This window comes from Xiphophorus maculatus, chromosome 15 (assembly GCF_002775205.1).
Source record: "Xiphophorus maculatus strain JP 163 A chromosome 15, X_maculatus-5.0-male, whole genome shotgun sequence".
Lineage (NCBI taxonomy): Eukaryota > Metazoa > Chordata > Actinopteri > Cyprinodontiformes > Poeciliidae > Xiphophorus > Xiphophorus maculatus.
The window spans coordinates 21,248,937-21,263,168 of record NC_036457.1 but is presented as its reverse complement, the minus strand read 5'-3'; the positions used below and the strand labels follow the sequence as shown (position 1 = coordinate 21,263,168).

Genomic DNA, 14,232 nt, shown 5'->3' with positions numbered 1-14,232 from the left:
TAAAATTTGTTCAAATGAATTCAAAAACTCCCCATAATATGAACTCCAAGGTCTGTAAGGCATGTACCATTTTACACAGGAACTGCTGCTCCTCCAGAGTTACCATTGTTGCCTTGGTTGCTTCTCTGATTAATGCTTTCCTTTCCTGCTTCCCTGAGCTTGCTAGTCCAGCCCAGAGCAGCAATATACTTTTATTTTCTCTTGGATCTTTCTGTGCTGTGTTCCTTGGTCTTCATTATGCTGACGGTTCATTAGCTTTCTTCTCACACTGAGATTAAAGTCTACACATGCCGACTCTACTTCCTAACTAGGTAGTAGAATATTGGCTGCACTGACTTTATTTAGTTATCATGGCTTGTACACACTTAGCCAGGTCTTTATGAAAATGAATATCTCTGTGACATTGTTTAAAGAAATAACATCATCCACATGGGACCAGAAAAGTTTTCAGTTGCACAAATCCGCCCCTGAGCATTGTTTTATACATGCCAAACCCATAGGGGGCAGCGTAGCGCAAAGCTAAAACCTACACCAGCCAATTGGAGCGCTTCAAAACAACCACTACTTCCTGTTGGGAATTAAATATGGCGCCAGGAGGCTCATTTGTGTCGACAGATAGGTTTAACTACTTTTAAATAGCATTGTAGATGGTAAAGTTATTAAAACACATGAATTGGGAATCGTGTCAAAGCAAGAAAGTGAATAAATACAGAATTTTCTCAAATGTAGATGTGGCTGGGTGTGGACACGGCAATAGAATAAGAAGAGGTTGAATAATGTCTGAAACACTTTTGAGATTTTTATTTTAAAAAGCTATTTAAACTAATACTTGTTTTCCCTTTCACTTCTCAATCAAGCAACAATCTATGATGGTCTACCTCTTCCAATAACGATAAAATATGCTGTGTAAAGTGGGGGGAAAAATCAGCAAAAATATCAAAAAAATCCTAAAACCCTTGCATAGAATCAATCAGTAATCTTGAAATTGTGACCCTATGAAATGTGTTTGTGTCACAATGAAAGCTGAGCATTAGCAATGCTTTGAAGGAATTGTTTTCCACTTCAACCTTTCTCTTTATTGCGCTCATGTGTGTTTTCCCGATGTGTGTTCTCTCCTGATGAGTAATGCCGTGCCCATATGCATGCACTTATGTGGAGCTATATGTATTCACATGCAACTCAAGCAGCTAGTTTACGCTGCTATTTACTCTCTGGAACATAAAACGAAACTGCTTCTTAATCCTTCCAAGGTGCGTGGCTGGCTCCCCTTGAAGGTTGTAATCCACCTTTACTAGAGCAGTTAAAGCAGTCGGGCTATAAAGGCAAAAAGAAGGGGAAATGTTCAGGCATGGATCACACACATGCACCGCTTGGCATTCGCTCAGAGCCAGCCAGGAAATGGTGAAAAATGCTACTCCTCCACAGTAAGGCCAGGCAGGGCTTTCCGGGACCCCGGGCCGGGTTTGTGTTGTTGTGGTGAGGGTGGAGCCGTCACACAAAAGGAATCACAAAAATGCCTCATAAAGGTTACATTCAAGACGTTTACAAGCCCTGAAACTTTTGAACATTTTCCCTCAACTAAACTGTACTATAATATGTTAATTTCCTCTGTAAACCTTCCCTATTGTAGCTGTATAGTAATAAAAAAGAACATTATTGTTGTCATTTGATTCTCCTCAGGCTCCAGAGGAGCTAGACGAGTGTAGCCATCTAATGCAGAATCTGTTTGGTTGATTGTTGATTAAAAGTTTGTCGCATGAAGTTAGATTTTGAAATTATGTTCCAAGTCACTTTTATAAACGTTTTTGCTTGATTATCTCGTTATGTGCTTTACTGAAGAGATGGTGCTTACGGGTTTTTGATATGAACAAAAATAAACTTTTGCAACAATTTGATTATATTTGACACTTTATTTTGACCCCAAATCACAACTATCCTTGATCTCCAAACTTTTTTAGACATTGTGATGGACACTGAATAAATTATCTTCGGCAAATTTGATAAGCTACTGAGCTTGTAACAGCCCTGGCTATCTTGCTAACATGAATGAAAAAAAGTGATAAAAATAACAATTTGGGTGTGCTTATGGTTAAGCGGAAATTCTCAAAATGCAAAGCCAAATAAAGGCTGGTTTAAGTGGCCAATGGCAATTGCAGTGTAACTACAGATACTGATGATCATATACGTAGTGTATGCAGTTGTTGATCCAAAGTGCATTGACATTTGTGCCGCTCTATGTTGTCACGGGAACCATGTAGTAACCACGATGTCTGCACATCATTCAGGCGTAGTACAACAGCCTCACCTGAGTGTTTTTCTGGAAAGTAGGATGTGTTCAACTGGTCTGTGCTGGTATAGCATTTTATCAAGTTCAGAGGACTCCAAAGCTCATTGACCCATTCATACACATTCCCACACCGATGGTGGTAAGCTACTATGTAGCCACAGCTGCCCTTAGACAGTCTGACAGAAGGGGGGTTCCCATACAATCAGCATCACTGGAAGTGAAGTGTCTTTCACCTGTTATTCCTTCTGATGCCAATTATAGTTTTGCCAGGACCCCAGAGTGTGTAAACATTGGTCCCAAAGGAACTATTCCTTCTGGGTCATTGCTAGAGAACGTATTTCACATTGTCACGACTTTATTGAAAACACCAGTGGTGTTCAAGGTAGCAGATTAATCCTGAAAGCAAAACTCAGCACAAAGGTACCGTCATACCCTTACAATAAGATCAGGTGGGTGTGGTCTTGAGCTATGTTATTTACGGCAAACAGTTCCAAAGAAAGATACGGGGGAAAACGTGAAGAAAAACAACATTGTACCTGCCCACCATCCTTCCTCGTTAAACATCCACACCTTTAATAATGCCAAGTTCCACATCCAAAGCCAGCGGGGAGCCATGTGTTTGACTACGCGGCTGTGTGCAGTATCAGGGTGGGCCGGGGTAGCCTGGGACTGATTGCGAAGAGCAGAATTTGAGGGGGTTGTTGCCTGGTTGGAGTTTCGCAGCGCCTGCTGTGCTGCCACACAGCTGCACACACATTTCATCAATTTAGTTTTGTGTGTTCCTGAATTAACGGGAGAGGACTATGTCGTGAATAATTCAACTGAATGGCGTTTGTTAAGATGCTGACACACACACTGCCCTTCTTCAAGTCCTGCTACAGACTAGTACTGGGTACGGAGCTGAGGCATCGTTTTGGGTCTGTTTATGTCAATGTGGTGGTTGAAAAGTTAAAACATGTTTAAAAAAAGACATCATTTCTGGGGAGAGGGTTTGTTAAACAAAAACAAACTGTTAATTTACGGGGCCACTCTCACTCTGAAAGAGCCACATAAATGTGACCTTGTTAATAAATCTCACCAAACTCACAACACTGGGGATGGAACTTGAGAGCAAAACCTTGTATTAAACAGTTCTAATTGGAACTGATTTGAGGTAATAAGGTCAAAGTACAGTTACTGCTGCTGTACATCTTGAGAATTGGGTGTTAACTACTGTGAGAGACAACAAAATGTCCATTTTTGTTTCAACTAATCAAACAGTTATTTGCTCAAAACTATGTGGAAATAGTGATAGAAGTAATTACTAAATATATAGATTGGTACATTAGCGATTTAGCTTGGCATGGTTAGCATGAAGACTTTGACTGGGCGTGTGAATTTTAGCATGCCCAATCAAAGTCTCTACCTCATGCCAAGCTAAATTGCTAATGTTGTTGTTAAAATTTTGCAAACCAAAATAAAACAAACAAAAAAACTTGCCATGTTTCCACCTACTGGTTTAGACCAAATGTCATGCTACGCAAAGCGTAATTTTGTCAGATGTTAATATTATCTGTGGCTTTTGTAAACAGGAAGGAGGCTAGCAAGGACTTAGCCTGGTCAGCACCTTCCATACGCAATTCTGCTCGATTTTAATTTTACTTTACATCTGGTGGAATTCCAACCGGGCCGATCAACGAACAGAAGGAGTTGTGAACGATGACTTTGCTTTTCAGCGCTGTTGTAAAATTGTAGTCTGCCTGTAGTTTAAGCAATGCCAGTGGAGTAAGTGAACGGCCACGATTCCTAATTTTGAATTCGTTCAGGTCGACTCTTCTCTCTTTGCGGTGGAGGACTGTTGTTTACAGCGTAGGCAATTTCCAGAAAGCTTCTTATTGTCAAACTGATGCACTACATACACCACGAGCAAACGTTAGCGAGTGGCTAAAATAAAACCAGGCTAGCATGGAATGTGTTGCTATCAGGCAAGTTGTACCTGTTCTTTCATGTGAATTAGTATTGGTGATGTTACTTGCTGTTTGGAGATGTAGAAAAAGACATTTTAATTTTCTCCAACAGCAGAAACAGCTGGTAGGTCATGTGAGGTAAATGTTGCTACATCAGAATGTATTTTCTCTTTCGGAAAAGCCAAAAGCCAACACATGCCAGCGTAAAAAGACTTTGTTGCAAAACTGAGAAAGTTTTTTCGAATTCTGTTGTTTCCATCAAGCTTTCCTAATGCGATACTTCAAAATGCTTCTAAAAAACATTGATAGAAACACAGCTAGTGAATCTTTCTCACACTGACGATTTTGCTGTCGCTGTTAGGCTTCTGTGTCCACTTCGCCCTCGACGACCTGTTCTTCTTCCAGACCTCCGAGTCCCATTAGATTTGATCTATCTTCTTCTATCACAATAATCTGAAACATCTTATCTGCTTATTCCACTGTGAAAGAAAACAATGAATGCTACTACCACAAGCCAAAAAATGTGTACCGCCAAGTAGGATGAATAACATTTTTGCACATTTATGAGTCAAGCGTCGGTCTTGAGACTTATGTGTTATTCAGTGCAACAAATATGACGCGATCTGTCTCATTAAGCGCTTCTCATGCGAAAATCACATTTGCTTCGTCGATGCACTATTGGATCACTCAGGTTGTCCCATTTAGGCACCCATATGTCATTTTAAACGGCAGACTCTCCATACAGCAAACACACAAACACGTTATCCAGCATAAGCCTCAATTAAACTCAGTTTTTCCACTTTCCAGACTAACACATCTGCACTCTGACACACTGAATCTTCACGTGACTTATATAGGTCATTTAAATGAGTCCAGCTTGCTGTAGCTAGTGAAGTATGCGGAGCAGGGAGGCATTTCTTTTTTGCCGCAGTGTGTCGAGGCCAGCGAGGCAGATATGACTTGACAGGCTCTCTGCCCAAAAGGCCGGCACGCGAGCTCCTCTGACCCGATGAAATATCAGCAGTATCATCTGGAGCAGAAGTAGTGGAGTGTGTGTTGCTGTGTGTGCTTCAGCTTGAAGCCATCTGGGACAGAGATACACTGCTTATTGAGGTCAAATAAAACAGATATGAATAATGTTGTTCAATTCTTGTAAATCATTAGTTATACCCATTTTTTTTCTTCCTTGGAACGGCTCAAGAATATAGTTTAGACAGTTTGGGTGCAGTGTGAAAGCGAATCGCAGCAGCCGAAATCAGTTCAGTTCTGAAGCGAGTCCAACGAATATCAGGTGTAAAAACACCCAGGAACAAATCACCTCTTGTCACCCACGGCCTTTTCTTGGAATATTTTTGTTTTGCCACATAAAAGACCATGACAGCTTAAACCTGGGTTAAATCTTGATGCTAAGGTTAGATTTGAGCTGAAGAAAAACAGTCTTGGATGTATTTTTTGGTTGCCTCTCTAAACGTGCAGACCTCACATGTACATAAAGACTTCCCTCTTGACTTTTGCGTTCATTCATTTCTCTGTTCGTACAGTTAGGACGTACATGTGATTCCTCATATATGTGTCACGCCCTGAGTCACTACTATGAGCTTACAGCAGTCTAATCTCTCCTCTCCAGTCTGAGCGCCTCATCCTGGATTTATGCACTTAGCATGTTTCCTGCCGCAGACGGTAATCAGGGATCAACTTGACGCTCATCAAAACTGGAGGAACGCTGTGCCGTGTTGAGCCTTTCTGGATGAAATGTGTTTTCACTGAATACACAGCATTTCTTCTTCCTCGTAGGCGAGCAGCCACATCCGAATGCCGCACCAGGAAGCACGCCGCTCCGTGGAGACGGGCTGCCTGGCAAGCCACTGGCCAGCTCTGGGTTTGGTGGTTGCCAGAAACACAGTGTTTGTTTTCAGGGTGTGCAAGTACGTGGGGTGTGTGTGTGTGTGTGTGGCTGCGTTTTTTCCAGCAGCATATCAATTTCAGTTCAGACAATTTCATTCTCCGGACAGATATTATCCTGCAGCTATAAACGTATTTTCTTAACCTGAAAATATGACTTTGTTTAATAAGGTTAACAGAATCAATGTAAACTTGACTAATAACAAACCACCCAGATATCAAAGTTAAATAAAACAAAGGGAGCTTCAGATAAGCCAGAATTTGTGTTTCCAGCACCTGGATGACAGTTTTTGAGGTAGTTCCAACCAGAGGAGGTTTTCTGTCAGGATGGGTTTAGGAGTTTTGGACTCGGTCGGCTTTTATCTGACAGTTTCTAGATAGCAAAGTGGAAGAAGGAGACAAGGAGGACACACAGCTAATGGACTTTGCTGGGAGCTGAACCTTAGATATCGCCGCAGTGGAATGATAACCTCTGCGAACGGTGGGAAAATGCTTGTACGTGTCTAGTTTCTGCCACTTTCTGCATTTCTAGTTGGTTGAATAACAACAACGGAGCAAATATAACGCTGTCCTTTCTGTCAAAATCACGCATTTCAAAACGAGACATTCCTTACATTAGATAAAGACAATCGCTTGCTTGCTGCTCTACAAACTCATAAATCACACGTAGCACCCGAACGGTTTGTTTTCGTCCATCCACAAACGACCTTTGACCTAATGTGCTCGCTGTAGACGAAGCACAGTGAGCTCACGTTTCTGCCGTCGACGGGTCTCGGTTCCCGTAACGCCACGTGTTGAGATCTCAAGGAAGAAAGAACACAGTCTTTTGAAAAGTGCATCGAATTGATAAACCTTGACTTGGTTCTGAGAATGCCAGACTTTCATCCCGGTAACTATGTCTCAAAATGTTAAGAAGTCCAGCTGAACAGTTTTCTCAGTCTTTCTCTTCGTGACTGAAACAACAGTGTATCAAAATATTGATCCTCTTTTTTTTTCTTGTGAAAGCAAGAAAAAGTGGTTTGACAGCTTTCTGTTGAAGCCGCGTCTTCTGCGGTGCAAAATGTAGCATTTTGCATTGGAGTGTGGACGACCTGTAGAAGAAACATCTCAGTTTTACCAACAATCTACTAGGATACCCTTGTCCTTGTTGCAATTGAAAATAAATAGCTGATGCGTGAAAACAAAAAGCTGAGTTAGAGTTGGCGATAAATGAGTTACTCAAAATGTCAAAGTGAATTGAATCTTTGTTGAGTCAGCGTTTCAAACTTGCAGATTGTGAGATTTATTGGAACTAAAGTGCCAAGACAAGTTTATTTGTATAACACGTTTCAGCAACCAGGCAATTCAAAGTGTTCTTCACATGATAGCATGGTAGAGGCATAATAAAGAAAAGTAATGAAAAGTTGGAATACAGACTAAAATTAATGATGTCTGAGTTATTACTAATCAAAGGCAACGCTTGATTTAAAGGAACTCTGTGTTTTCAGCATTTATGTCGTTTTCTGGAAGTTTGCTCCAGATTAGAGGAGCATAAAAGCTTAAATGGTTGTTCTCCATGTTTAGTTCGGATTCTGATTCGATGATTTATGTACCCGCAGAAGTATTTTATAGTCTATTCTCTGAGCTCCAGGGAGCCGGTGGAAGGATTTTAGAACTGCGGAGATGTGCTGTTTTCCTAGTTTTAGTGAGAACACAAGCAGCAGCGTTCTTAACTTAATTTGTAGTTTACCTTTTTTATGCAGATCTGTGAAGACAATGCTGCACTGCAATGTGACTAAAGATGAACACTTTGGTGAATCTCTTTAGCTCTTGATGAGACATTAGTCCTTTAATTGTACAAAATGTTCTTCAGGTGACAGAAGGCCGACTTTGTGACTGTCTTTATGTGAGTCTGGAGGTTGAGGTCCGAGTTCATCACTATGCCCAGATTTCATTCTGATCACTAGTTTCCAGCTGTAATAACTGAAGTTGTGCATTGACTTTTGATTGCTCCCTTTTGCTCCAAAGACAGTAACTTCAGTTTTGTTTCTATTTAACTGAAGAAAGTTATGGCACATCCACACATTTATTTGTTCTAAGCATCTGTTCAGTGCTTCAAAGGGTTAATCGTCACCTGGTGACATTGAGATGCATAGCTGTGTATAATCTGCATGGATATGATAACCTATATTATGATATGCTATAATCTGAGTTAGAGTGAACTTGTATATATCAAATAAAAGGGACCCCAGGATGGTACCTTGCGGTACTCCGTATGTGATTTTTATCACATTTTATGAAAAGTTGTCAGACCCACCTTCAGATAACGTATAAGTCTGACTTGCATGGAGTTACATAACTCACTTTGACCCCGGCGTGGTTATTGTAAACTTGTCTAAACTTGTGAATTGTCTCCCAGCCCAAGGTGAGATTGAGTGATGTCACTTGGTTGGTTGTTCCAGGTTCCACAAAGCGGCCTCCGTCTCATTGAAGACATTACACAATTCTGTACCAGTTCACTTTCCTCCAAAATGGTAGAGTGCCAGTTTAGATGTTTTCAATGGGCTGCTGGTTCTGAAACTCCTGTCACAAATCCACTTTTTGTCCTGTTCTATCTTTGTAGGTCATTTACAGAAAGCAGCTATGTATTTCTTGCACATTTAAGATCCAGTAAATTGTCATTGTAGGAACTTTTACATCCATTAATGGGTCATTCTTTCAACACGTGTCTATCTGTATGTGTTTCTGCACAGGGGTGGACATCCTGAAGCTGGTGGCGGCCCAGGTGGGCAACCAGTGGGTGGACATCTATCAGTCCCTGGCCAATGCCACCGAACGTGAGGTGGCCGCCTTCTCAAACGGCTACTCCTCTGATCACGAGAGAGCGTACGCCGCGCTGCAGCACTGGACCATCCGAGACAGCGGGGCCAACCTGGCCAAGCTGATCAACGCCCTGCACCGGCTGCGCCGCATCGACGTGGTGGAGAAGATCCGCTGCGTCATGGAGGACAACCCGCAGGTACGTTTCTGTCCACGTTCCACCCAGCTCAAAACGCTCCAAACCAGTTTGTTCTGGATGTCAGAAGAAAAAACCCCAAAACAAACCAATATGTGTGACCTTTGCTCGCATCAGGTTTTTTCCATTAAGGGCTCTATCAACATCAGGCGCACATGTTCTGGTACACACTGTTCTCTGCATGTCTGTTTTACTGAAATCTAATCTGGGAGGCAAGATTTCTCCGATTTTTCCCTCTGAAGCTGGTCCCGGAGGCTCAGCTGCATTCCCCACATTAAAGTACCACTTCACTTTCAGAAGATGATTTGATGTTTCAGCGCTAATTGCAGCCTGTGTTGCAGCGTTCTCCAAAGTTTAGGGGGGAAAAAAAGAGAGATAATACGAATTTGGTTCAGGATTCTGTGTGCACATGTGCCGGTAGGTCGCGACTTGTTGCATGCATGCTTTAGTAAAACTCGAGGAGTTTTGACCTTGCACTGCAATCCCTTATGGACCTTTTGGATCATTCATCACCATTTACTTAGCGTCTCTCCTTTCCTTTCCTGTCCTTCTGCTCTTGTTTCAACAGTTTTTATTGAATCAGTGCTCTTGACCACACTCTCCAAGGTCAGGGCTGCACATTAAGCACACCAGCCAAATTCATGTGTTTTTTCATCTCTGCTTTATTATTATCAGATCACCTCAAGATAAAGAGTGATGCTGCAGAAGGTGCAGGTTATTAAAACTGCGTAGAACGGAACTGCCTGGCAAAATGGCGGTGAGGTTGTATGGTCTTCAACCAACATTGGGAAACTGTCAGTTTTACTTTTCTCACTATGAACTTAACCAAGCCTGGCTATAAGTAGAGAAGATCTAAACAAACTTCTCTACTTTGTTCACCATCAGATTTCACATCAAGCAGGAAGATAATAAGTTCCTATATATATATATATTCATGACCAAGATGGCTGTTATGGCTGGTAACCGATATTTACTGATATTGTATATTTTACATGCATTTCACCATGCTTTCGACACTCAGAAAAAACAGCAACCCTACTAACTGATTCAGTTAAACTTCCCACAATTCTTTGCTTCATCACTATCATTCTCACACGGACCCAAACAGACAACACATGACCAACCTCATCCACTCCCCGTCCAGAAACAAACAGTAACAAGATAGAAATAAATAGTTTTATTCATCAGACCGACAGCCATATGTTAAAAAAAAGACTAATATCAATTGATACCGATGTTATTGCCAATATATCAATCATCCCTATTGAAAACCTTTAGCTAACGTTTTTCAATGCACATGGATCTCTGTAGATGCTCTAAGCCTTAGAAGTATGGCCATTTATCGTACCGTTTATCATTTATTGTGATAAATTTCTTATCATGATTTGATTTTGATTTATTGTTGACATAATACATTGCAACTGATGTTAAAGGACCAGTAAAACTGGCCGTATTTTCTCCGCTGTTTTGTCAATAAAGACATATGAATGAATAGCAATAAATCTGAAAATATGATTAAATGCAATTATTGTAAGCATTTAAGTGACAAAAATCACAATTTGGATAATTAATGGTTCTTATCGTCACTTTAAGTTCATATCGCCCATACCTAGTACTAGCTCATTTCGGTGACCTTTTTCTTGACTTCCTGCTCTTGATCATCTAACACAATCTTACCGAGTTATCACCCAAGTAGGTGATTAATGATTCCATATTTTCTATGAAGTGAATCTGTACAACAGAACCAAGCAGACTTCTGGAGAAGGACAGTTTTACCTCTAAGGTTCTTTGGTCAACTCTGGCCCTTCATCTCGACCCTTACAAAAGAAATGAATAATGTTTGTGTTCCTTTAAAGGAAATGACGGTAGCACAAGCCAAGCAGGATCATAGAATATAAATAATTCAACAAATCAGATTCCATCTATATTGAAGTCTTAGTACGTTTTGCACCTGTGAGGATCAGACGATTTTGTTTAGCTGACCGTAACTGTGGCATACCAGTCCATGACGGATGCTAAAGTCATTTAGATTTGTTTCTTTGGCCTTTTCTCATTGTAACTTTTTAATAAAAAATGTTTCTCCTGCTTATGCTATTCCTAGAAAAATGAAACAGTCATAATTTATGGGCTGTTCCTGAGGTCATGACCGTTTGATGAACTGCACGTTAGTCCTTAATTCCCAATGAATCAGTTGTGCTGCATTTTTGGGAAGCCTGTCAATGCGTCTTCTTACACGATGGAGATATCTGAGGCCAGGTTTTGCTTTGTCATAGTGTCAGTGGTTTTTCCTGCTGCAGAAAAAAAAAGAAGAATGGAGTGTCAGCCTCCTGTTTTTGTCCCCGCTTCACCGTGAGAGCTGAAGCCAGACAGAAGACGAATGTAATCGCCTCTCTTCCCTCATTTCTGTTTCTGCTCACAGAAAGCCTAGAGGCACTCTGAGAGAGCGGAGCAGCACTTCAACAGAACGTCCAGGCTGTGTGTTTGCAGCACTGCAGTGATGCTAAAATAGTTATGCGCAAGAATCTATGCTTTGATGGAAAGCCTAAAGGCTTCTTCTCTTTTTTTTAAACCTCATCCATCAATAGAAACATTGATGGACTGATGTCACAAAAATAGTTACACAGTTAGATGAAATGTTATCTTGAGGTTACACTTTGGTGTTTTAACCTGTAGTATGTTTGTGGTTAGCATTCATTAGTTAGCATACAGTCCATTATTATGCTACATCACCAACAAAATATCCCAGTCATGGGTTTAAATGCTCGTCTCCTTGTAAGGAAGCATTTGTTTTTTGTGGCTCTTGCACATAGTTTAAGTGATGAAAGAAAAAATGGGTTTTCACATACAAGTCCCCCATTTTATGAGATCAAGAGTTTACTAGTAAAGTGAGGCAAAGCCTTTGTGGATTATGTGTCTGAAAGAGATTCCGTTGCGCCTTTCGACTTCTACAGTGAATGACTGATTAAAGAAAAGCTCCTGTGAGAGTGCAGTGAATTAAAGCATCATGTTGAAGACCACAGCAAAGTTCACACAGAGCTGCAAAACAGAATGGAACGACCTCTTCTTTCATCACGGTCTCCTTTATACAGGAGCTCGATTTAAAATTTGCCCTGATACTCAAAATCAGAAAGAAAATAAAAATTTTTGCTGGAGTTCGTAGGTTAGATTATTGGGTCCAATTCAATATATTACGCAAGTTACTGTCATTCTACAAATGGGATGTGGTGGAACATCGAGTCCTGGCATGCGTTAGAAGTATGCGAAGTTGACGTAGTCCTGTGTAGTGTTTGTGTATTCTGGCAATCAGCGTGAGATTGACAGTGTTCTGCTGCATCATGACCAGGTGCCTTACCTTTCTGCGATTTTTACAATCTGACACGATGAAGGATCGACGGACCATCTGGGATTAAAATGTCAGAGTGTAATGAGTTACCTCAAGAGGTTGATTTGCAGTTTCATTGTCTCTGAGCCATGGTTCTGCAATCAGACACTTACAAAACCATGGCACCATCTTCAATAGGGTTAAAAGAAAAATCACGTGTGTTCAGTACCATGTGGAAACTCTAAAATACCTCCCATTGCTCCTTTGAGCAATCTTTCACAGTCCACCACTAATGAGCAAAAACACTACAATCCTATTTTGCCTTTTAACTATGAAAAGACACAATCAAGGGCAATTTGTGACATTGCTTGTGGCTTAGTGTTTATGGGTTAGTTCCCATTATCAGCCTTTCAGTCCTTTCTCCAACAAGCCCCAGATCAAAAGAGCACATGCTTTTTTTTTTCTGAAGAAAAAGACAACAATTTCGAAGAAGTCCCTCTTCAGCCTTTTTAAATGTAATTGGGGGGCCGTCGCCATCACATGTCTGTGACTGTGTTTGTCCCGCTGGGGTGTGTAAGTGAGCATCCAAACCCAAACTGAAGGGGGAAATTCTTCATGAAATCACAGTTAAAACTTCAGATTAAAGATCGTTAAACCAACTCTACAGGAAAAATGTTGAAGAGGGCAATCTGTCAAAGAACAAGATCAACAGTACAGCAAATATGCAAAGGTTGGAATGAGTACATGAGACATGAGATGTGGTCTGCTATTAAAGAGCAAGCGAAACAAACCCACCAAAACCTTCAAACACAGATCAGGTTTCTGTTCCAAACCAACTAAACCAAGACTAGCTTAAGACTCACTGAGATCTTATAGAAATATTTTTAAAATGTGTGGATTTTAACAGATCATTGATGCACTGATTAGGAATAATTAGGACTAATGTCTTAGTCCGAATATTGTAGATTAGTAGTGTTTTCACATTACCATAGTCTGGTAGACATGGTTCCATTGGGGACCAAAATGTCAACATTTGTCCCATTTTCAGCTGTTGTAGTTCACATTCAGCCTGCACTGTGTGACATGACCCAAACCCTTTGAAAAACCTGTTCACCTCCTCACCTGTGGTGGCGCTGCATCAAGAACCACTGAAAGAAACCGGACTAAAACCTCTAAAGAAGAACATACTGAGAGCCACTTTCTTCTTCCCAAAATGCAAACATAAATGGAGTGTCATCAGATTTTAGCAGTTGATTTCTCTCTTGTCTAGAAGACAAAAGACCACTAGTCATTTCTCCCACTGATGCTAGACACACGGGGTTGTTTTACCCAGAATGCCCTGCAATGCAGTCTGCTTTGGGGAGGTCTCTAGTCCGCTTGGTGTTCACATATGGCCGTCAACCAAACCAAGACCGAGGCTTGTAGGTGGACCAGGGTTTTGTTTTTGGTCTGCGTCAGAGTTCAATTACGCATTCACACCTCCCCAAATGAACCGAACCTTCTAAGGAAACAAACTAGAGTTTGATTAAAATGGACTAAAGAAGGCTGTAGTGAATTCAAACTAAAAGTTGAGAAGCTGAACATACAGAGGGAAGAACACAGAGGGAGCCCAGTTCCACTTGAGTCTGCATCTTGGCAAGCAAAATATTTTTTTGGAGTGACAAGTTAATCTTTTGATCTGATAAAGTGAATCTCTCCCCGCTACTTCATTCTGCTGCAGTCTGCCACTTCTGCCAAGTGAGCCTGGCTGGCACAGTCCCTCAGAGTGTGTATGTCTAAA

General features: G+C 41.0%; 1 protein-coding gene across 1 annotated transcript in view; it reads left to right on the top strand.

The window, feature by feature from the left end:
* The window catches only part of tnfrsf21 (TNF receptor superfamily member 21), a 44,294-nt gene that overhangs the window by 22,471 nt on the left and 7,591 nt on the right, over nt 1-14,232 (top strand). Inside the window, exon 4 of the mRNA XM_005809787.2 lies at nt 8,868-9,133. Coding sequence (XP_005809844.1) covers nt 8,868-9,133 — 266 coding nt within the window. The remainder of the gene's footprint in view (nt 1-8,867; nt 9,134-14,232) is intronic.